At 41.6% G+C, this 24,170-nt stretch overlaps 1 protein-coding gene across 1 annotated transcript; it reads left to right on the top strand.

Moving 5' to 3' along the window:
* BLMH (bleomycin hydrolase) lies at window positions 1-20,176 on the top strand. The gene is made up of 12 exons (XM_082328494.1): window positions 1-88; window positions 361-558; window positions 982-1,091; window positions 1,756-1,897; window positions 3,155-3,243; window positions 4,561-4,653; window positions 8,563-8,718; window positions 9,223-9,381; window positions 9,479-9,546; window positions 9,972-10,089; window positions 12,595-12,664; window positions 19,185-20,176. The coding sequence occupies exons 1-12, from the start codon at window positions 76-78 to the stop codon at window positions 19,334-19,336; spliced, it is 1,368 nt and encodes a 455-aa protein (XP_082184620.1). The 5' UTR covers window positions 1-75; the 3' UTR covers window positions 19,337-20,176.
* Window positions 20,177-24,170: the final 3,994 nt, after the last annotated feature.

Below are 24,170 nucleotides of genomic sequence, written 5' to 3'. Positions count from 1 at the left end.
TATAAGAGCCGCTTCCGCCTCGGGCCCGGCCGTTGAGCGGCGGTTTCCGTCCCGGCAGCTCGCGCCGCCTGTGCCATGAACGCCCGCGGTGAGGGGCGGGGCGCGGCCGTTACCGGGGCAACGGGATGGGGGGGTGGTGTCGGTGATGGGGGGGAGCGGTTACCGCGGCAACGGGCCCGCGGCGTGGAATTCCCGGGGGCGGGGGGCACACCGTTACCTGGGCTATGGGCCGGGGGGGGGGCGGCTAACGGGCTACCGGGTGCTGAGGGGAGGGCTACCGGGGATGGGGGGTGTCGGGGCCGGCGGGGGGGGGGGGGGGGGCTGCGGGGCCGTCGGTGACGGCTGCCCGGTGCCCCCCAGGGCTGAGCACGGAGAAGGCCGCCGCCTTCACCCGGCGGCTGCGGGCCGAGCCCCAGTTCCTGCTGGCCCAGAACGTGGCGACTTGCAACGACCCGCTGGAGGTGTGCTTGCAGCGGCAGGTGGTGCAGGACACGGTGCAGGTCTTCCAGCACGCCGTGCCCGCCGAGGGCAAGCCCGTCACCAACCAGAAGAACTCCGGTAAGGGGCTCCCGGGGCGGCGGTGGCGGTACGGGGGTGCGCTGCCTCCCAGGCTCTGGCGTTTGGGGAGCGAATGATGTAAGGGTGACGGAGCGAGGGCTGCCGCTGAAGGCCTTTTGTCAGGCCCAGAGCAAAGCTGAATCCCTGCAGCATCCCCTGGAGCAAATAACAGTCTCTAGCCTTGCAGCGTTTGCCTCTTCCCCCCCTCTGTATAGCATAAGGTAAAACCAGTTGAGAAACCTGCATCTGCGGTAAAAGATTGCCAAACTTCTCATGAGCTTTTTGGTATTTTACACTCCCAGCCAGAACAGTGGGCCAAAGGCTCGAGGCGGAACGGTGTCATGAATCTTGTGTTTAAAACAAAAAAAATCTTGCACAGCTCTTACACATTTCAATTTAATTCTCGTTCCTTTGATCTCCCAGGGAGATGTTGGATCTTTTCCTGTCTCAATGCAATGCGCCTTCCTTTCATGAAGAAATACAACATTGAAGAGTTCGAATTCAGCCAGTCGTACCTCTTCTTCTGGGATAAGGTACAGTGGTACAGGGCGCAGGTTGTGCTAGGACAGCTGATGCAATCAGGTATTGGTATTGGGACAGAATTGCTTTTAGGCTGGACCATCCAGGTGGAAAGCGTACATGAGAAGAAACGTCAAAAGTTCTTTAAATGCGTATTTTAAGTGTGGGCTGGGCAAAGTGGGACTTTCAGCTTGAGAAGTTAGTTGTCAAGACGTTAACATTTTGGAATAGTAAAAGTCTTCTTTCAAGTCATGTGTGTATTTCAAAAGTTACTTGTAGGAGGCTCAGGGGAACGTGACTGTAACAGTCTGTTGAGCTTTTCGGTTTTCAGCTTGTGACCTACTGGTCTGTGAGCTGTGTGCCTACTTTTTTTCCCCTAAAGGAAATCAAGAAAATCTAGTACTAGTCTGGGCCAGGCTTCATTGCATAACGTCTGTTTCACATTTCCTGTTCCCCTACCCTCAAGCTCTGTGCTAACTTACTGCTAAGTATTTGGTCTGTGACAGAAATAAGTTTATATGATAAGCCCTGGAATACTAGAGGGAAAACAAGAACTTCAGTAGATGAGCAGAAGGTAGCTTCATCTGGTTAGGACTTCCAAAGAACTGAGTACTCAGGAATGAATTAATGCTCCATGTCACACTTAAAACATCTATTTTTCCTGTCTGTCCATTCCAGGTCGAACGTTGTTACTACTTTTTAAATGCCTTTGTGGAAACAGCTCAGAAAAAGGAGCCTGTGGAAGGAAGACTGGTACAGTACCTGCTCACCAACCCCACGAACGATGGTGGACAGTGGGATATGTTGGTTAACATTATTGGTAAGAGAATTGGTCACTAGCAGCCCTTCCTGAAGTTGCACGCTGCTTTGAGAGATGAGGAATGAAACAGAAAAAGAAATGGAGTTTGAGACCTGGGGGTTTACTAAGGACCGTGATGCCATTAGCCACTACCCTTTTTTTAATCAAAGACCTTTTTCATGCCAGCTTAAATCTTGTCTGGGATCTTCACTCTTGCATATTGCTGCTGACAGAAGCTCAGAAGATCAACAGAAGTCATTAGATATCCCAGACTTCCCATTTAGTAAAAAGGTTCAATCCCCTTTGACTTCAGTCATCAACTCGACATCGCTTGTTTATATCCATGTATACATTGTAGGTCACACAGTAAGGAAAAAGCGTTGCTAGACCAGGGTGTGTCTACAAGGCAGAAGCAAAACTACTTGGTTGCAGCCTGAAGAAAGATGATATAAAGATCAGTGAGAAGGAAATGATGTGGAATGTGGCAATGCTGGTCTTACAAAGATCCAGTTTAAGTGGGATCCTCCTTACACTGATTAAGGAGATACTTCTCTGTGTCTGAATTACACTAGCATTTGTTTTCATTTGTATTGTGAAACAATGTGATGCCTTTGTAAATCAAAAAAACCAATAATGTAAGTTTAGAATCACAAAAGGAATTTGTTTCTTTGAAGCCTGGAGGTTACTTTTTTCCCATCCAATTGTTATAAATATTTAATCAGAGCAGAGCAGATTTTGGATGCTGCTGTTACATCCAGAGCTATGCGTGGTGTGATCTTTGATGGGTACTATAATGAGGACGCCACTGAGCTGTTGCTGGTGTTTTATAAATGTTGAGGAGGAAAAGAGACTGGGGAGTTGGTCACTTGACCCTAGATAAAATATGTGGAATAATTTGTAAGAGGCTCAGTTGTTTAGAAGATATTTCAGGAGCTCCGTTTTCAAGCAATCAGGTTTTTTTTTTTTTTCTGGTGAGAAGAGTTTCTTAAAAAGCACTGATTAGTCTAGAACTTTTAAGTGTTGAATTAAATGATACTGAGCTATTCAGGGCTTCCACCTTTTGGGATCTCTGTGGAAGGCAGATTGGAGGTCAAGATTCCGCCACAAATTAAAATGTAAACTTTGAGTATTTGTAACCTTTAAATAAGAGACTTTCCTTTATAATCTTTGCACAAAACCCAACGATATTTAGCTTTTATGTGGGTATAAGCAGAAGCACTAGCATCTGCTGTGTGGAAAAGACAATTGTTAACCCATAGTTTTATTACTTTCTTTTAGAAAAGTATGGTGTTGTCCCCAAGAAATACTTCCCGGAGTCTCATACCACAGAGGCGACTAGAAGGATGAATGAGATCTTGAATCATAAGGTAAAATAGCTTTAGATGATACAATTAAAGAAGGGGAGGGGATGGGAATGACCCTGTTCTGGGTGTTCCTAGCCACTTTCGTTTCTCTTTATTGACCAAAGGATTAAGTGCATCTCACAACTTAACTTGCTTTTATTCAAAAAGCAGCCTAAAGTCTCAGCAAAGTCTGATGTTAATCCTGAAACATGGAGCAGGAAAGTGTGTTTATGGAAGATGGCCATTGCCAGGCTTCAGTAGCTGGAAAGTACCTTGTGGGGTTTTAGTAGCAATTGTTCCTAATCCTCAAATTTCCAAAAAGTTAATTCTTTGTGTGCGGCTGATTAAGGCTGTTTCTGCAAAACTAGCACTTGGCATCTAGGTGACTTTTTTCTGCTCCCTCAGTATTTCATCTACCAGTATGCTAAGGTTTTTAGAGGTTACTGCCAAATTTGATGGAAAAGATAAAAAGAATGTATTCTCAAAACACTGAATCTTAAAAATCAGCTTTCAGTATAGAAGTGTGCAGCCTTATCTGAAGGAAGGTGCAAGCATGCTCCCTGAACTACAGAAATGAATTAATCTGGGAAGATGCTAGTGTAGGTAGCTAGATAAAAAGGCAATTAAAGCATTTTTTTTTCAGTGGGCTTTGATTATTTTGTTTTTCCAGTTCATATGCTACATGCTCAGGGAAAATTGCCTGCTGAAATCCACATAAAAATGTAGAATATGTGCTGAAATGAGCTTAGACATAATGAATGGTGTTAATGTTATTCTAGTCTTGAATGTTGCAAACCAGCTGGTCTTGTGGGAGCCCCACTCACTGTTCCTGGCCTTATGGATGGTGACAGTAATGGGAAGCATGTGCTCCTCTACTGCAGTTCTGCATGCAGTGGGGAAATGCTCCATTCTTTTTATCAACCAAGAGATCAATTATGCATTAGAATTGCAAAATAAATTTTACAGTATGAAGACAGTCGGTTCTCTGAGTCACAGAGGTGGTAATGCGTATGGATGTTGCGGCATCAGTTACGGAACAGAGAGAAATCAAGCCTTAAGAAAAGCTAATGGCTCTAAGGTTCAAATCAGCGGTTGGAAAATAGGAATTGAGTTGCAACTATTTGTTAATGTCTGATTTTTTTTTTTTGGCGATCTTTTAATTTTTTTTTTTTTAAAGAATCAATATCTAACAAAGCCTTCTGAAAGGTATTTCCTTTTCACTTTGAAAACATGTTATGAAGAGTAAAATAGGTGCTTGAAGTGACCAGGTAGGAAGTCCTGAAAACTGATGAGGTGGCATCTTTCATGCCCTTATAGTAAAATGACTTTCTCTTTAAACAGATGAGAGAATACTGTTTGCGGCTAAGAAATATGGTGGAAAGTGGAACAATTAAAGCAGAACTTTGTGCTGCAATGGACACGATGATAGAAGAGGTAAGCATACTTTTGTGACATGAATCTTCTTGGAACATGAGGCTAGAATGGATGAGATTTCTTGTTTACTCTTGTTCTATAGCTACTGGATCAGCCAAAAGAAGGGCCTTTTGTTTGGCTAACTAGGAATGTTTTGTATGGCAGTGTGCTTGGAGGTATTCGACTGAATTTTTTTGAAGTGGGTTGTTGCTTATCTCATTCTGAGTTTTTCTAATACTTCCAGACAAATATCTCGAATTTATAGGTTTCAGAATTATGACATTTTAGAGACATCTGCCCCTTTCTGTAGGAAAGCAGCGTTTTGTATCTTCAGAGAGATTAAAATAGTGGCCTATCAGGCTTTTACAAATAGCAGGAAAGAGGCAAGTTGAAAATTGCATTCTGATGGCTTTGAATGTAAAATTTACAGCACAAGTGCTGTTGCAGAAGTTCTCCACAAGAGAGCAGGAAAGAACAACAAAAGGGAGTTCTCTGCGTTATGGGAAGGATGTGAGCTGAATGCAAGGCTGAATCCAGCTGTGGTCTGATACCGGGGGGCAGCAGAGGAAGGAATCGCAGCATCTGTTTCTGGCTGTGTGAATTAACTCAAAATCCAATCAGTCAGCAAGTCTGTAGTATGCAGTGTGTGCGTAGTGGCTGGCCCTCCCTCTGGTCACACTGAATATGACAGTGGCACATGCCATTTTTCTTATTCAGTAGTAGTCCTCATACTTGGTTCTTAAATAGCCAAAAGCAGTTTTAAAAGTTCAGGCTGTTTTAGTTTGACCAAGTGCATTTAAAAAAAAAGTATCTTTCATTTGTTTACCAAACATACAGTGCAAAGTGACCCAGTGGTTTCAATGTCTGTCTCTAGATGACTCAAGAAATCAAACGTTTTGGTTATGTGTGTTAGTTTTTCTGCAATCCAGTAAACATTGGTATTAGGCAGAACCTACCTTGGGCTATTTCTGTAAAGCTTCAGGCAGTTCCACTAATATGCAAGTATTAATGTGTTGGTTTGGTTTTTGGAAATTAATCTTTGCACTCATGTAAAAACTTGTAGCTTCTTTTTATCGAATTTCAAGGTTAGATTAAAAAAAACTGATTCATGTTCCTTGGGTTATATTATTGAAACTAAAGCTTTTATGAAATGTATGCCTTAAGGTCTACAGTAATTCTGTGCTTTGAGCCTACCCCGGTATGTTGCCAGTCAGCAAAAGTGAATGTTAATTCACTTTTGCATTAATATATAACTTACATCCAGTGTGTGTCTCCAAAAGCCCTTGGAGGATTTTACAGCAGACATCAAAAGCTTCCTAGAGATGTTTGTTTTTAGGGCAATGACACACAGTTCACTGCAAAATGTCTCTTCATTTGTTTAGAGCCTCTTGCCCTCTGACAAGGGATCCTGGAACCGGCATTAAAGGCTCATTAACTGATTGTGATTTGTCTGTTCTGTGAAAAGATTGTGCTTAATTCTCTGAAGTTAACACAGTATTTCCTCTTGGCACTGGTAATAGTGGTTTGCAACTTAAGTGGATTTACTTTCAATAAACATGGTAGTTGAAATGTGCAATTGCACCTGTCTTGTACACTTAAACACTTAGTTTTAAAGGTTTGAGATCACTCTTTTTACTTCATGTGTTTATATGTATATCAGTGGTATTGCATCTATTTTTGTATGTGGCAAAGGAGAACTTGGTTTTGTTCTGTGAAGTTTTATTTGCATAGCAAATCTTGGTTTGCTCACGCTGGGAGGCAGCACTCTAGTTAAAATGGGTCAGTTGTACTGGCACACAGGATTAAATATTCACTCCAGAACTGTATAAACATTCTTATCAAACCAGTGCACAGCGGGTCAGAAGCTGAAGTCAGTGCAGTGCATGTGACTGAATTTTTCTTCCTTTACTGTTCTGCTTTGTAGACTCTGCCTTATCAGGAGCATCCTTTTCCCCTCCTCACTGATTTTGTGTTTTAGCACAAGCCACTATATCTTTACCTTATCTTGGTTCTAGTTGTCACTAGAGTGATACAAGTCACCTTTCAGTTTAAATATGTCTCCTTATTTTTTTATTGATAGAGGAAGCTTGTGAGAGAGTAAGAGATGGCCTATGATGGGTGTGGTGGCAAAACAATTGAGGGAGGCCATTCCCAGGCCCCACTGCCTCTGTTAACTTGAGACTTCTGTCTCCATCATTTTCCTTCCTCTGGCTGGAGCCCGCTTGCTCGTTGCTCTCCTTTTAGGCATTTTTCTTGCTTAATTTGTTTTCATAGCCTCATCGCTCACCACTTATGGTTATCTGAGGTAATGTGGGGTGTATCCACAGCAAATGCTACTGTTTGTGCAGCCTGTGCAAAATTAAATATTTGTAATAGCTTAGGGATTTACATTTGTTCTTTAACATATTTATTGAGAAATAAATGTGTAGTTCCTCTAGTAAAAACATTAAGCCCACACCCTTGTTTCAACCCATAATTAATCTCTTCCCTTGTTTTCCTAAATTCCTTGGAGCAAGAACACCTTATTTGTATTTTGTGCACAGCCAAATAGCATTACTTAGCATGAATACTGCACTCCTTTTGCCATCAGCACAAAGTGCACGCTAGCACAAAGCTAGTTCTTACAGAGCCTTAGGATCCCTATAAATCAGCTCAGCTAGCTCCAGAAAGAGTAAGTCAGCTTTGGGAAAGGTATTCTCTCTCCCCTCTGTGAAAAGTCAGTGAGAGGAAGGTGTGAAGACTGACAGCCTGGGAAAGCTGGCACAAACCACAGGCGTTGGATCCTGGTGCAGAAGGTGCAGTTGAGATTTGACTCCCCCTTCTCTTATTTGAAATAACCTGTTGGTTCCTTGCAAGGAGAAGACTTGTCTATGCTCAAGACAAGGACAGAGCTGAAGTAGACCAGTGTCAGCTGAAGTAAACCAGATTCAAACCTATTTAAATGTGATTGAATTCTCTGTCCCCAGAGTACCTGTGGCAGGTCCTGCTAAATATCCCTAAAGACAGTCATCTGGTTACACTGCCTACGAATCAACACCTTTTATGATAAGCCCTGTGAGAAAGTACAGTAGTGATTAAGTGCAGTTTTATATTCTGATTTAGGGGGAGGCTGAAGACTTGAAATCTGGTCAACTGTTTGTGCTAAAAATCAACAGAAAGCTGTCAGCTGCGAAGGATGTCACAGTCGGCAGGCAGGGATCTTGGATTAAATTACATAACCTGCCCGTTCAACCCTAACCCAAGACCGTGTGAAATGTATGAAAACGGATGAGAAGATTATTCTAGGGAAAAGAAGCGAAGGGCCATCTTTGAAATCCAAATGAACATTATAGGAAAAAAGGGATTAGTACAGGGGAAACACTGGGATAAAATGCTTTGCTGTATGCATGTTGGAAGGCCCGGTTTGTCTCTGTATGGGGCAAACCACCTGGTGGAACAGGGGATGCTGAGTGCTTAAGCCTTTCTAGAATCAGTTTGATAAAGCTTCTCTTGCACTGGGAAAGTATCTTGTTGGAGGAGCTTCAGAATTACTTATGAAATGTTAGAATAAGACTAGGCAGTGTATTGGCTTTTGCTTTTGGCTGCTGCATTCCTAGGATAACCTGGAATTTATGTGTTCAACCTTAAGCTTCTGTTTTGCCTGAGAGTTTGCCTGAGAACAGAGAGCGTAAGAATGGAGAGAGATGCTGTTGATTTTCTGTGGCCTTTCAGATTGATTTTTTGAACTGTTGAAACACCTAGATTTCCAGAGCTGAATGCAAATAATTCATGTGTGTATGTTTATTCATGTTCTTCAAAGGTGGACGTTAAGATCCCATTTCTCTAGTTGGTTCTCACATGGAGAAATCCATTCATCAATGGCATTGCTGTGGTAGGAGAGGCAGGCCTGCATGTTTCTGCAAGTTCACAGCTGTTTGCTTCTCTGGGCAGGTATTCAGAATAGTGAGTACTTGCCTGGGCAACCCTCCGGAGACCTTCTGCTGGGAGTTCCGGGATAAGGAGAAGAACTACCACAAGTATGGCCCTGTGACACCAGTCCAGTTCTACAATGAGCACGTGAAGCCTTACTTCAACATGGAGGACAAGGTTGGGGATGCTGAAAGGCAGTAGCTTCCCAAGACCTTTTTTTGCTGCTAAGCCGCTTATTTTCCACTGTTGCAAGCGTACTGTCCACCCCTGTAACTGCACCACATGGGACGGGTACCGCTCCCACAAGGCAAAGACGGCCCTATGTTTATTCTCCCCATTCCGTTTGTGCTCTACCCTTCAATTAGCTGTGATCTTGCATTGCACTTCCACAATGATTTTGTAATGATAAAATATGTCGTGATGTAATCGGTCATAAAATGCCATAAGACAGCCAGTAGAGAGCAGGAATAACATGTAAAGCTGCTATGCCACAGTTAGGAGGTGAACTTATAAAGCAAACAAACAAAACTTAAACCTGGCATTTCAGCCAAGCAGCTTGTTTGCCAATGGGACAGTCAGCCAGCTGGGACAAAAGCAATTCTCTGAAATCCACCTAGATTCACTTCTCAAAGATTTCAGTTAAGTTGCACCTTCATTTATGACATCTTTGGTTTTTGGCAGATCTGTCTAGTGAATGATCCTCGACCTCAGAACCCGTACAGCAGGCTGTATACAGTGGAGTACCTGGGCAACATGGTAGGAGGGAGGAAAACTCTCTATAACAACCAGCCTGTTGATGTCTTGAAAAAATTAGCTGCAGCGTCTATTAAGGATGGCGAGGTTTGTTTTGTTTCTCTTCATGGATGGCTTGGTGCAAGTCTTGTAAAGTAAAACTCCCTGGGATATGGCCTAGACGTGACTCTTCCTTTATTTGTAGGCTGTGTGGTTTGGCTGCGATGTTGCAAAGCACTTCTATAGCAAGCTGGGAATCAACGACATGAATATGTAAGTAGAAAATCAAAACGGAATACCATTTGGGATACTTGGCTGGGACATAAACAGCGCTTTGGCTGCTTAAACTCATTTGTCCATACTCTGGATTATATACTCAAAAAGAGTATATTTAAATACTTCAGTAGCAGAAGAAATGTTTGGGTTGTTTTTTTTTTCACTTATTAGCTAAAATCTTAATCCTTTAAAGATGCACTACAAGCGATTGTTAAATATTCCTACTCATTTGGATTGTCTAGTATCTGATGAAAGAAACTCCTAAAGGGATCAGTTTTTACATTTGTTCTGACACTAAAAACAGTTGAACTTACACGCCCGTGTAGTGGCTCCTGGGACAGTGCAGTCTACTGATTCTCTGGTTTACTAGTGAGAATCCTCCCTGCATCCCTTTTGATATTGCTTGTGTGGCTTTCTAATAGATTTAATCACGAGCTGGTGTTTGGTGTCTCTGTCAAGAACATGAACAAAGCAGAACGGTTAATCTTTGGAGAATCGCTGATGACCCATGCCATGGTCCTGACGGCTGTCACTGAGAAGGTAGAGTCTCCCTGCAGAAGTTCTGATGCTTGCACAGACGCGTTTGAATATTCTGGCAGCTTGTTTATGTGTTCTGGGCTCATTCACAGCACGTACGCTGTTCTGCTGGAGTTCGGCATGTGTGCCACAACTCCCTGGTGCACAAGGCCTAGGTTGTCTAGTCTCCCTGTGTTTGTGTCTGAGTGTTCAGAAATACAAATATTTAACAAGGCAGGAAGAACTTTAGACAAGTCAAGGGCTTCTTTTCTTCTGCCTACAAACTTTTATTGGAGAAAGGGACAAGAAAGTTAGCTTCTATTTTTAAGATACCAGAAAAACCTATGTTAACTGACTTTTAAATACAGATTCCGATGTATCTTGCTGAGCAAGAAATCGAGGATGACAGCAAGTATTTCCTACCCTGTCCCATTCCATGGGTTAGTCCTATCTGTGTTTTGCAGCGTGAAGCCTCTTCTGTTAAAATGCCAGTAGGAGGCACTTTGCAACAACCTCCTGCAACTCACTGGCATGTGACCTCTCTGACCCACTCATAATTAGGGGAGGAAAATGGTGTCCAAAATAGCTCTGTGGCAGACAGCAGGCTGAGATGAATCTACAGCTACATCTGCTCCTGGCAGTATAACAAAGCACACATGAATTAAAAAGAACCATGTGAAAATTTACAACTCAGGGCTATCTGCAGTATTGATGTTTTCAATTTATTTCCAGAAGTTGTCATTATTAATAAGCTTCTTTGAAGTGATCTCTTCCTGTCCAACATGACCTTGGCTTGAGAAATAACAGCTCGCATATAACTGGAAAAGTTTGCTTGAGCTCTGGAGTTCAAGGGCTTGAGATGGGACTGCTGAGTCAGAAGAATTTTTCTGAGTTACTTTCTACAACTCAATATAATTTTTCCTGTTGTGTTCCGCATTCTGAGCTCTTAACACTTCTGTTTTGTGTATCAGATTGTATGAACACCTCTAAAAAAATTTTCATTGTTTTTGAGTTAGATACGAAAAATGATACTTTTCTAGTGTTCAAAACCTACTTACCTAGACACAACTGAAGCATGTGTGTTTGTACTTATTGTATCCAATTACTGGCTGCACTTCATTGGCAGCTATAGTCTATGGTCTGCATTTTTAAATTCATAGTTTTGGATGCCTAAACGTGAAGTTGCATAAAATGTGATCAAATGTGACCTGGTTTCCTTAAGAAAAGGATGTGTATAAATCAGTATATGAGGGATGGTAGCTCTAAAATGAAAAGACAGTTTAAAAGAAATTATCCTAGAACTAGTTCAGCATTTAGAGGCTTTTCCACATTCAAAATGGACTAAGTTGTTTCTACTTTTTGTTTGAACATGTTGTCTTATATTAAACCTTAACTTAATCCAAAGGAGCTTTGATAAACTGAGTTGTAAAATGTAATACTTTGGATTTACCTACTTCATAAAAAGGCTTTGAAGATTTAAAAAATCCTATTACGATTTTACAACATAAAAAATTGATGTGGCTTAAGCGCACCTTTTGGTTAAAAACGTCATGTACATAAACGCGTTTATCCCAGTTTGTTTGATAGCATCAAGAGTTGACTTATCCTCAGTCTGGTAGCTCTTGAGTGCCTCATTTTAAGGACTGTCCTATATTTTTTAAGTGAGACTAGAAGCAATACAACAACATCCCTTTAAATATTAAAAATGGATTTGTGGGGTGTTGTTTCCAGGTTAGTTTTTTTTTTGCATTAAAAAAACCCCCGTAGTACAAAAGAATAACTGTTCTTAGGTTCCTCAAGGGACTTGCTGTTTCCTTGTGAGAGGCTGCTTGAAGGAAGCAACAGTTCACTTTGTGGCACAGCAAGCCTATGAAGCTGTTTTCAGTGCTTCTATGTACTTGGTAGATTTGAACCAGACTTCAGAGATACACAGTGCAGGCTAGAATACAGTGTGCTTCTGAACATGAAGTCAAATGTACTTCGTGCTCGTTAGAAGCCCTGTATATCTTTCAAAGCACCAGACCTGGACCTGTATCCTTCAGCTAGATTCTTCAAGAGTTTGTGCTTGTTCTTACTAATACTGTTGTAAAGGATTGCAGTTGCTTCATCGCCCTTGCTCCTTTCCTCCAATTCCTCATTCAAGCAAGTTGTGCATTCTGCATTTCCGAAGGCCCCCATGTCCTGACGGGTGCTAGGGAAGGCTGCTTCAATTCTGTCAGTCAGTTAAGTCCAAATTTGAATTTAGTTCAATTTAAGTTTTCTAGTTAAAATAAATATTTATTGCAGGCTGTCATCTTGACCGCACTTCCTCATATTTCATATGCTCATAAGCTGATAGAGAAGTATTTTAGAAAATTACATTTCTCCAACCACTAGGAAGAAACCATTGTCTGAAACTCACCCATGCTTGTAGACTTTTGGGAGCGGAGCTCTGGTTTGCTGGTGCTGGGTTTAGACTTGGAAGGGTTGGCTGCTATAAACTGAGATGGTCCTTCACTACTGAATAGCCATCGACTTGTTTTGTCACAGGATGGGCAAGAAGAGGCATTTGAAAAATGGAGAGTGGAAAACTCCTGGGGTGAAGACCGTGGTAATAAAGGTAAAGTAATTTATAGTCACGGGAGCAGAAAGCTGTTTGGAAATAAGGAGGTGGAAGGGGGAAAGGGGACGTGCTGTGTGTCCTTCACCAGGACGTGCATGAAACAAGCATGTGGATCACTGAGTTATGGCACTGTATTCCTGGAAGACAAACATTCTTCACTTAAATGTGATTTACATCTAAGTAAATCAAATGTAAACATTGAATGGAGAAGCAGGAAATGTCACTGGATAAACTTGACACTGTGGCTGCAAGTTCAACTGTAGAGGCAGTTGCATTTTTTGGGAGATGGCCATAAGTGATGGAGGCTGATGCTTCTTGACAGACGGGGCATCTTTGTCCCAAAGGCAGGAGGACGGAGTTGGCAGAAGCCCCTGCGGAAGCTGGAACTGGAGCACTCAGTATAGCTCGATATGGGGCATATCTTGTCCTTGCACTACAGCTTTTGACAATCTGATAACCAAACTGTTTAATTTGTTTATGGAAGGTAATGGGAAGATACTGGTAGACTTCAGATGAAGTTCATATAATGAAGTATTTAAGCTTTGGTAAATAACTTTAAGGTTGATGACTGTAAAGCTGCTTATTTTCCTAAGTGTTGTCTACCAGTTTGCTGTTGATCACAGGTAAATTGTCAGCTATTATCCCTGTCAAAAAAAAAAAAAAAAAAGCAGCAGCTGTAGGAGCTTGACAGGTGTGTGAGGGGGAGAGCAGAACCTCTTTCTTTGCTTGTAATCCTTGCTGCAGAACACAAGTCTGAAAAATCTGGTAGTATTAGTCTGCAAATAGGTGGTACTTCTCCTCTGAAATACCAAGAATTCTAGTAGGCACGTAAACCAATCTTTTAATAAAGGGACAATAGATAAGAAATGCTTTGCAGTATCAAATAAGATAGGATCACTTCAAGAACTGCACTGTATAGAAATGCTTTCTCCTTCTAGTATGAAAGGAGCAGTAAAGACTTCACTGCAATACCTTTAAATGTACTAAAGTTTTCGGTAGCAGAGCTAAGCCTAAATCCGTTCACTACAGCTTTCTCATCTTTGGGACCTCATGCTGGTTGTGGCTGATATGACTTAAATAATCTTCCTGAGTCACGTGTGAATCCTAAGTGGTTTATATTTTCTTTTAAAGCACTGCTTATCAATTGCTGCAAGCTTTTACTTATTGATTTTGTAGATGAGGAAATGAGAGTATGGCTGGTTCCAGCTTGTGCTCCGAACAGCTCTAATGTAAACTGTTCTAGCTCCAACATCTGTCTAAAAAAAAAAAAAAAATTAAAAAAAATCGTAATTCTGGTTGCCTTTCTAAAGCTGTGCTGAAAACGTGACCTGCGGCATCCTTGCAGTGCTCGTCTCTGGTATGACAAGCACTAGCAACAACAAAATCCAGTTACACGCAGTTCAGCTCATGCCAGGTTTTCTGCATGAACTTGCTTTCCTGTTGATGACTCTCTCAGCCCGCACTATTGTTCCTTTAAAAAGGATTTGTAAGTGCTGTAGGGCTGCAGCGGGCACCCCAGCACGGCACATGGGCAGGCAGTGTGGACAGAATGGTGACTCACAGCTGTGCGGTGGTTTAGGAAATTGCTTCTAGTTGCTTCCCTGCTCGGCCTGGGAATGACTGGAGAGCGCTTCTCTGCCTGATCCGGAGGCCAGCTCTGACCTCCCCTGGCCCTAGGTGCGGGGCTGATGGTGTGAGAGCATTTCTGCTCGCTCTGCCAAGGCCTGCAGTCAGGCAGCTTTTCCTAAATGACTGGAGTGGAGTGAGGTCTCCATGATTTTTGTCCCCTCCTATCTGAGACCGGCCGGATGTGGACTCGGCCGTGGCATGGTAAGCTCACTGATGAGCACGCCAAGCCAGGCTTCAGCGCGTCCCAGGGCACAACACAATAGTCATTGCTGACCGCATTTTTCTGTTGCAGATTAATCCCAAATGTTGCGCTCAAGATTTGGTATGGCTGAAATCTCCCAGGATGTCTGGGGTTTCTTCTGGGAATAGACTATTTCCGGAAAACTCTGTTTTAGGATGTGGTCTTTATGAATAAGCTTTTGATATCTTATACATGAACAGCTAACTAAAACATAGAATATTCTTGGAACAGTGTCTTGATTGATGTTCTGGCCCCTTGGTCTTGCAGTAGTGTCTGTTCTGAGTTAGCTGTATACATTCACAGCAAAGTATTCAAATAAAAACCTTTAGTCTTGACAAAACAATGAAACCACGTTGATGTTCCTTCAAGGCTCATCAATGTGACAGTAGTAGAATGTACTTTGGAATGTTGGATTAAGCAAAGAAGCTAAATCAATACTAAAAAGAAGTAATGTCAAAACTTTTGTCTCCAAATACAAACTAATAACCATTTTGTTAAGCACCTTTATGTAAATAGAGAATATAAAATATAAAAACGCCTGGTTAGTTGTGCTCTTATTGTCAGAACGCTTTGTTTGCAGACAGAGTCCCTGCGCTCCAGGTTCTTGGTTTGTGATGTTAGATGCTACTCGTGTTAGAGGAATGCTTCCAGGAAGGAAGCGCCTTAACTTGTTTTACAACTGCTCAGCGTGGACTTTGGTTAGTACCAGATATTCTGAAGTTAATAGGTGTCTGTCAGCAACTTTGAATGTGCTAGCCGTATATGCTCCTTGGCCAAGGTTCAGAGTTGTTCTTTGACTACAGAAAGACTGGGCTCAGTTTCAGAGTATTGGCTGTTACTCCCAAACCACAGTGCAGTAGACTGAAGCCTGACACTGCCACTAAAAGCTGTACCTGTTGACCTGTGACTGAACAGCGGCAGTTCTGTGCTAGCGTTATTGGGCTGGAGCATCAGTGAAGGCTGTGACGGAGCCGCGGAGGCTGTGATCGATGTGTGTGGAGAGGTACAGGCATTTTTGGCTTTCTTTGCTTTGAGCATGTAATCCAAAATTAGAAAATAATAATTACAGCAACTAGAAATGAAAGAAATGTTAGTATCTCAGGCTTTAAGTTGGGAATAACACTAAATTAACCCAGTTAGCTAGTCGTCTTTGAGTATTATTGAACTTGTTTGACAGCTTTGTAAGCTTAACTTGCTACTTGGTTTGCAGTAACAGTTTATTCTCCTTAGACATTATCTCTTTTCCAAATATGGATTCACTTTTCAAGAATAAGTTCTTCTAGAGCCATTTAAGAAAGGAGCTAGTTGTTCTTTTGAAATATAATAGGACCTCAGAGTGACTTGAATAAACCCTGCCTGTACCTTGTATGCATGTACCATATGCATGCCATCTATGTGAACTTTTCTGGGTGAGTCACTGTCATTTATCTGTTTTCTGCTGGTAGAGACCATGGTTTCTGGAAAGTTTTGCTCACTGTCTCTATTTTGTTTTGGTTAGGGAGTTGCCTGGAAAAGTGCCTTGACAGAAAATCCCATCAGAACTAGGAAGCTTGACTATTTCAGACTACTTTTTTCAGGGAGGGGAATCCCTGAATGATTTTCTTGGGTACAACCAAACAACCCACTGTTGAGCTGAAGGCAATTGGCCATATCCTTCAGAGCTCATTCTCAGACAGCAGAAGAGGTAACTCGACAGTTTCCTCCCTTTCTTCCTGCCCTTTTTCACCCTTTGCTATCCAGCACTAGCTGGTGTAGGAGGGTGAGGATTTGTAGGCTGTCCTAGCTCTCTTGCTATGCCACTGAGTCTGGCTGGCAGTGGGTTTTTTTTTTATCTTATCTGCCTTGTTAAGGAATTGGGAAGCTGTGCTTGGATAAGTCCAGCGCAGGGAACCAGAATCCACATCAGTAAAGAGGCAGCCAAGAATGATGTTAAACTTGGCGCATCCCAGTTGAGGCCCAGTTGGGTGTGGGGGATACAAATAAGCCCCAGCTCCATTTCTTGGACAGGATGATAAAGGGTACAGCCTGCAACAAAACACCAGAGACCAGACTTTGAGTCACTAAAAACCTAACAAACAAATGACTTGTCCTTGGTAGGAAGTGGAAGTGTGTTTTCACATGGGGTCCCTCTTGCTTTGCTCCGAGTACAGCCGGAGGGGCTGTAGGATAACACCTGCTTCCCCAGGCTCGCGTGGTGCAGGACTGGAAAGGTGGTGACTCCTGGTTTGGGTGTCATGGGATGAAGTTATTTATACACTCACACTCTGTGGAGTGGGCAGAACCGAATCGTTGTGGTAGCCCTTGTCCTGGAGAAAGGGAAGCCCTGAGAACAGCCTAGCTTTGCCTCTCCTAAATATTTAGTAATTATATTCGTATCTGTTGTAAAAGTGTTTCTTGGAAGCCTGTCTGTTTTTCCTCAAGGAATGAACATAGTTGCTGACAAACATTGCTTGTTTTTTGAGGTAAAAAAGTCACTTCCCAGTCAAATATTTCCTTTCTGTGTTTTACTGGCACTTTGTCAGCCATGCAGGCAAGTTTAATTATTCTGCTTACTCTTTTGTTCTGGAGACACAGTACATTATTACCTAACTTTGAACCCAGCTTATCCCATTGGATATCTTTTTTTAAAAGCAAGCAAGAGGGGAACACTAAATCACATTATCGCATCCATTTGACAGGGGTCCATCTGCTTGTTTTGGCATGAAAAGAACTTTCTTGTGGTACATCTCCAGCTAGAAGTCGGCTCCCTTTTGACTTTTTTAATCTCTTGTACTGACTGTTGCATACTTACTCTTCTGCATGAAGACATTTTAAAGCTTTAACTGTAGACGCTTAGTGTCTTTATTCATATGTGTGTGTGTGTATATATGTCATCCCGCAAGTACGCTACAACAGAACGGCTTTGTTAATTTGTCCTCCCTGTGGAGGAGTCAAGGCGCAAGCACAGTGCTTGTAGGAGGTCCTTTGGGACCTTTGCAAGGGCTTTATTTTCAGGTGCCCAAATCCTAGGTTATGCAGTAGCTCACAGACCGTTCATCCTTGACTGACCTCTCCCTGGGCAGCAGCTTGTCAGTTTTAAAATGCTGTGTGTTCAGGTCTTCCTTTGGGTAAGTTAGAGAAATGTGGACCAGCCTCACAGCCAGAGGAGTACACTTTTGTAGCCAGGTGCTATGTTCTGTTACAACAAGATGATGCTGTTCCAAGTTCTTTTCCGTATTCTGGCCTTAACAAACGACTGGTTTGAGTAGAAGCAATAGATTAATTGCCTGAGGTCAAAGTCCATTGCGTACCCTGCCCAGAAATGCAATAAACTTTTGTTTCTTTTGCTTCTGCCTGTTACCTGGATGGAAAGCAGAGCTCAGGGTTGCCTTAGGCAGGCTCTTAGGTATATGTATTGCTGCGTGTGAAGTATGTGTCTCCTTTTAATGAAGAAATTGATAATGGCTTTCATTGTGACACTGGGCACAGGCCTTCTCAAAGAGCGACCTTACTTATTTGCATGTTCTGAACTTCTGCTTGACGTTTCCTTCTCGTTCAGACACTGCGATCCTAATCAGCACTGTCAAGCTTTGAGATACGGGATGTCAGAAGCAGAGTTCATTATCCTCTCAGGGTGCAATTACTTGTTGGCTCTTGGGAGTGAGAGGTTTTTGTGTGTCCCAAGAACTCATATCCTGAAGAGAGAATAATCAAGGCAGCTCCCTTTGGCAGTGTTTCCAAAATGGCTTCTAGCTCGGATTACAATTGATAGGGTTTTTAATTTATGGGAATTATCTGATCTCTTGCTTTAGAAACAAGATGGTGTAGATAGATGCATTTATTGTCCATATTCTTTGGACATTTTCTTGTTTCATTTGATTGTGTGATGATACTGTATAAGGACATGAGGAACTTTATTACATAAAGCCTTCTCATCTGTCTTCGAAATGCTTGCTTTTTCCCAGCCACTCTATTTTCAGTTCACCTTGAATAGCTTGTTTCCAATGGTAGCTTTCTGCTAAAACCTGTGATACTCTAAATGTGACTTTTTTTTTCTCCCAGTTCAAAGGCTCTTCACTGAAATTCTCAGTAAGAATTATATTAAGGGAGAAATTAAGATTTAGTTCAGCCAAAGTATGATTTAGATGGCCTTACATTTAAGGGAAGCAGATGGCTTCCTTCTCTTACTGCAAGACCTAAACCAGCAAAGTTTTCTTAAGCCAAAGATGGTTTGGATATTCACCTGGAAAATTTCCCTCTTCTTGCCAAAATCCTGAAAACTTCTAAAGCCAATACGTGGATAATTTTACATTCTGCCTTAAGTACTAAGTTGTTGTTTTTTGTTTTTTGTTTGGTTTTTTTTTTTTAAGGCATTGTAATTCACTTGAGTCTTTTCAATGCCTATTTTAACAGAGCAAGCACAAATGATGAATATTCTGGGTCTTGTTCTTCCTAGCAGGCTTCTTGCTTGGTCTTCCAGTGCACATGAAGTACATTCAGTTAGCCTATATGTTAATTTCTTTGATATTTTTTTTCTTTGTCTTGAGAGATACGAAGTATGACTAGGTCCCATTTGCGATGCATCATTCATATGTGAAACTTGTATATGTGACTGCTTCACTGTATTGGTAATGGTTCTCTGTTGTAATGAACTGTTTTCATCTCCAGGTTACCTGATCATGACTGATGACTGGTTTTCTGAGTACGTGTATGAAGTTGTGGTGGATAAGAAGCATGTACCAGAAGACATCTTGGCAGTGATGCAGCAAGAACCAATTGTTTTGCCAGCTTGGGACCCTATGGGGGCTTTAGCCAAGTGAACTACAGAATATTTGCCTCTTCATGGTCAACCAGAAGTAGATGCAATAGAGAATTCCCGTGGTTGGAAGCCATAGCCAAATGATAATGTGACCAAGCACTCGGCATGGTCTGTATTCTTGAAATGTAAGTTAAGGATCTTTGGGAAATAGCGCTTTACTGACTTGGCTGAATAAAGCTCTCAGACAGGCTACTCCGCAAAACTAAAAAGGGAGAAGAAAAAAAAACTCATAATGAAAATGTATTACAAGTGCTGTCAATGGCAGTTTGATTTTACCTTGAATTTTTAATAAAAATCAGCATAGTAACTCAGTAGAATTATTTTGACCAGTGTTTTCCCTACAAAAGATGGCCATAGAAGGCCCTTCTTTAGAATTAACAGCTAGGTGATTGTTAGAACAAATACATCAAGATACTTAAAATGAACCATCCATGGTCTGACTTGTACCGTAAAGGAATGCCCAAAATATTTTATATACTCACATTTTTAGTTTTGCTGAAGTTTGGGAAGGGACATAAGAATTGAAACTGCTAAAAACTACCTTTAGAAAATTTTCTCTTCCAGCAGAATTGGGGGGGAGGGACTGTTTCCTTGAGGTTTCCAGTTTTACGTGTTTTTATTCTTCCATTATTGAGCTAGGACTGGATAACCCATATCAAGGCCCAGTGCTATGTCTGTGTGCACAGGAGCGCTATTTTTCAGTTATATTAGCAAGAACAAACATAATTATGTTCACAGGTGGAGTTAGTGTCATGCTCAACAGAAGAAAACCAATGTTTAAATTGCTGCATTTTATTTGGATGTTTTAAAAAACAAGATGGTGCTATGAAGCTTTTGAATAAACACTTTCTAAAGTGACTGGTACAGCTCTGTTTTCTTCTTTAAATGTGCCTCGTAACTAATGAAATGGAAAGATACTGGTGACCTACAAACAAATCTAAGTGAGCCAGAATGTGAACATAGCAGGAAAACACGCTGCTTTATGTTCTCAGTAGTAGTCAAGGATGCTTCTCTCGCTGGACAAAGACAAACACAAACATAGTATCTCATGCGCTACAGGCACTCAAATAGTTTGGTGATGAGCACAGTACTAATCCATCGATTTAAACTGTGCCAAAATGGCAGGCTGTCTTTGTGTGTACCCTGACAATTTTCCTGGTCTGTACTGAGTTTAGTCATAGGCAAAGGAGAGGGTAAGTGAGGATAAAGAACCATACTGAAACACAACCACCAGCTACCATGGGTAGCAGATAGAAGTTGCTTAAGTCAAGTACAAGCAATAAAAGGATGTTTGGTATGGGCATGGTATGCTACAATTTGGTTTGATTTTTCTTCCATTTGGACTACAGAGATAGAAAGCTGTTAAATGATTATGAAAGTGTATCTTATGCTAGTTACACAAGTGTGTGTATGAGTGTACATATATTAAAAATGCGAAGCTGAATCGTGTCTACATGATGCCTGCTAGACTAAATCCCGATTAGGGTTTATCTAGGAGTCATCCAAGGTGATTCAACCTGCTGTGATTAACACTTCCTGAAGTGGGCAGGAGTGCTGGTTAGATAGGAGAATTGGGTGCAGAACAGCAGCAGGAGGCTATTGCTACTGTCCTGGAATGAGGTCTTTTGATGTGCAGTATTTTCTGCAGAGGTAACAAAGCTGCTCTGGAGATGTCCAGAATGTATCTTGATGGTACAGTGATACTAGAATTGGACAGGCTTCTAGTAAAATTCAGCTCATGGTATCCTGGGCTTATGTCAGAAGGTTTTCTGTCATCTCAAGACCTGTGAGGGTACAGGAGCAAATGGCTGCTGCTCTCAGCTTGCCTTTTTCTAGGAGCAATGGTTGTGAGTAATAACGTAAAGCTATACCTTTGCAGTAGATTTCCCTAATCGAGAAGACTGAGTTCAATGCTCAGATCTTCTGTGTATCGAGACAGGTAGATGATCTTTCTTGCTTTCTGCAGTGTTGACTGGCAGAAATGTGCATCACATGCAGTTATCTTTGTGGAAGTTTGGGCATACCTTTTAATTATCATGATATTGTTGAATAGTTGATTTATCAGATATATTTATCAGCTTACTGTCAAATATTTTGCCACCATTTCTGATTTATACTCTATGCTCATCAAAATGGGATCTCTATCAAACCATGCAAATGTATATCATATAAGGAACCGTGCCTGGCCAGGAGTAACTGGATATGCAAATAGAGCATGCAGAACAAGTGTGAACTAAGTTTGAGTGGTGTGGAAAGAAAAAAATACCATGGTTGATCACATAGTCTTGTAGAAAAAAAAGTAATGTAATATTGGGGTGTACAACAGAGAAATAGCCTGCAATCGATGTAAAGTTACCCAGCTCTGCCTAAGACTACGGGGGAGTGAGCTGGAGTGCAGTATCTAGTTCAGGGTACTGCACCTCAGGGAAGATGCAGAACAAAATGAGTGTAGAGAAGAGTGGTAAGAATGATCAGAGGACTTGAAACTGTGACTAGTAAAAGGCTGAAAGAAATGCGTTTAGTCAGAGAAAAGGGGAGACATCACATGCTTTTAATTCATAAATGGATGCTTTAAAGAAGGGAATTTTGTTCCCACTGCTCATGATAAATTGATCAAAAAAGTCACGTGCTTGAGCTGCAGCAAGAAAAAGCTTTCTGGTGATAAAGATAGTGAAGAACTGGAACAGATCGCCTGAGGATGTGATGCCTCTGTTGGTAGAGATCTTTAAGAACAGGTTACATTGTCAGAAATGGCACTGGTAGAGCTGATCCCTCCTTTGGCAAAGGGGCGATCGGATGATCTTTTGAGATCCCTTTTGCCTTTATGGGTCTGTGATGCACGGTCTCTACCTCACGCTGTGTTGCTTGCATCAAGGCGAGTAAACAGTCTTGCACTTGCTGCTGAACCCTGGTGGCTCTGAAACAAAGCCAAATCTCTTGGGAAGCTGTATTATGCACAATATTTTGGTTATGACTAATGCATGTGTTGTTTTGGGGGCTTTTTTTTCTTCCAAAAGGTCAGTATTTTAGTCTCTCAAAATCTTTCTGCTTATGACATTACACTAGTTGTATTTCCTTTGTGCTATCTATGTGAGGGGGATAGCAGCCAAAGAGAGTTAACTTTTTCTCTGGAGTTTAACCGACTAACATTTTCGCTGCCCATAGCAGCCCTGATGAGGATTGAGTTTGACAAATTAAAAACGGTTTCCAAGCCAGTTTTTGTTAATTTGAGTATTTAAAAGTATTGTCCAGTGTGTGCTTATCTCTGCAGCTCTTGCCCAGATATTTCCCTGTACAGCTTATACAATAGTATGGTTTTTTTTTCCCTTCCTTTAAATAAGCACAGAAAATCCACATGGCTAAAACACGTTATAGGAAATGAAGCCAATCTGGCAGAAACAGTTTTGCTTTTATGCCCAGCAATTTTATAAGTTCTTTGTAAGGAGGAATGGGGAAGAGGAGGGGAAATAGATATGTCAAAGCGAGAGCTATATTTGTTCTACTTTGAGGACTCTAAGGGCAGTTGAAGAAACAGTTCTAAGGTTCATGCTAATGATACTTTCTAATTAAAGACTGGCACAATATTAGGTAAGATATTCTCTTGTTTTGCTGCCTGTGTGATAACAGTCCATGAAAACCAGTTCTGTGCCTTTGGTAAGAATCGATAGCTGCGGGCTCTTGCTAAGTCGCTGTCTTTGTTATCCATAAAACAGACCGTCATACCTTACAGGCAAGTGGGCTTGATTTTAAACAGTCGTTTGAAATGTGAATAAAATCAGTATGTATAAAATGATTTCCCATTAACAGCTCCTGTTGATGTGGTGTTTACTGGATCACTCTGCCCTTTTGTCCTAAAGGAAAAGTCACTAATGTGATCCGCAGCCCTCAACTGGGGGATTAAGAATCAAAACAGTTGAGCAGATGATTGAGAGGCCATATGCTCCGTACGGGGGCTGAGGAAGTTTGCGGTGTCCTGCACAGCATGAGGCACAGCTGATCCAGAGGAACCTCGGTCTCTTCTCAGGTGCGTGGAAGTTAAGAGTACAGCCCGGAGATGACCGTGAATTAGCAGCCTTGGCCCAGCATCTCTCTGGCAGGGTAGGATGGGAGCATGTAAACGAGGAGCAGGCTGCTTAACTCCTGTCGGTTTGCAGGAAATGGTTCAGAGATTATCAAAAATTAAACTTTTTTCAACTGATGGAATGGAAATAATGCGGGAATAAGCCTAGCTTGCTACAGTTTTAGTCTCTCAGCAAAGAAAGCTCTATGCCTTATGAACTGTAAACCCAGATGACAAAAACAATTAACATCCAACTGATAAAAAGATGTTTAGGTTAGAATAAAAAACCAAAACCAATTAATCCTCTCTGTGTTTCAGTGCTGTTTCTTTCTTCAGTTTTTATCCTTTGCAAATCCTTAAAAAGACTTTCGGATTATTGAGGAACACCCAACTAAGGGAGAGTTTCCTTTTCAAGTTTGTCAACAAAACCATGTAGTTTTCATGTGATAATTCAAAGACGGTTCCTCTGACAGGTGGAAAATATTGCCAGATAATGTTATAAAAGTCAACTATCTCAGATTCAATTAAAAGTCAGAAAATAATAACTACTGCTAAGTAAGAAGAGGCAGGAGGAGAGGTTACGTGTAGTGGCAGTTTGTACGTTCTCAGAATCAGATTTCTCCTCTCGAATGCTCTCTCAAAACAGTTGTAGTGGAAATAGCAAAACCTCTCCAAACCCCATCTAACTCCCAGATGTATATCCCAGCACAGTCAGCTTAGAAAATAGCAGGGAAGGACAATCAGAATTTCTTTTATCCCAAAGCCAATATTAATA

The sequence above is a fragment of the Platalea leucorodia genome, assembly GCF_965183815.1.
Source record: "Platalea leucorodia genome assembly, chromosome: 16".
NCBI classification, from domain to species: Eukaryota; Metazoa; Chordata; class Aves; order Pelecaniformes; family Threskiornithidae; genus Platalea; species Platalea leucorodia.
Note: the sequence above shows the minus strand (reverse complement) of the source record. Positions and strands in the feature narration are given on the sequence as shown.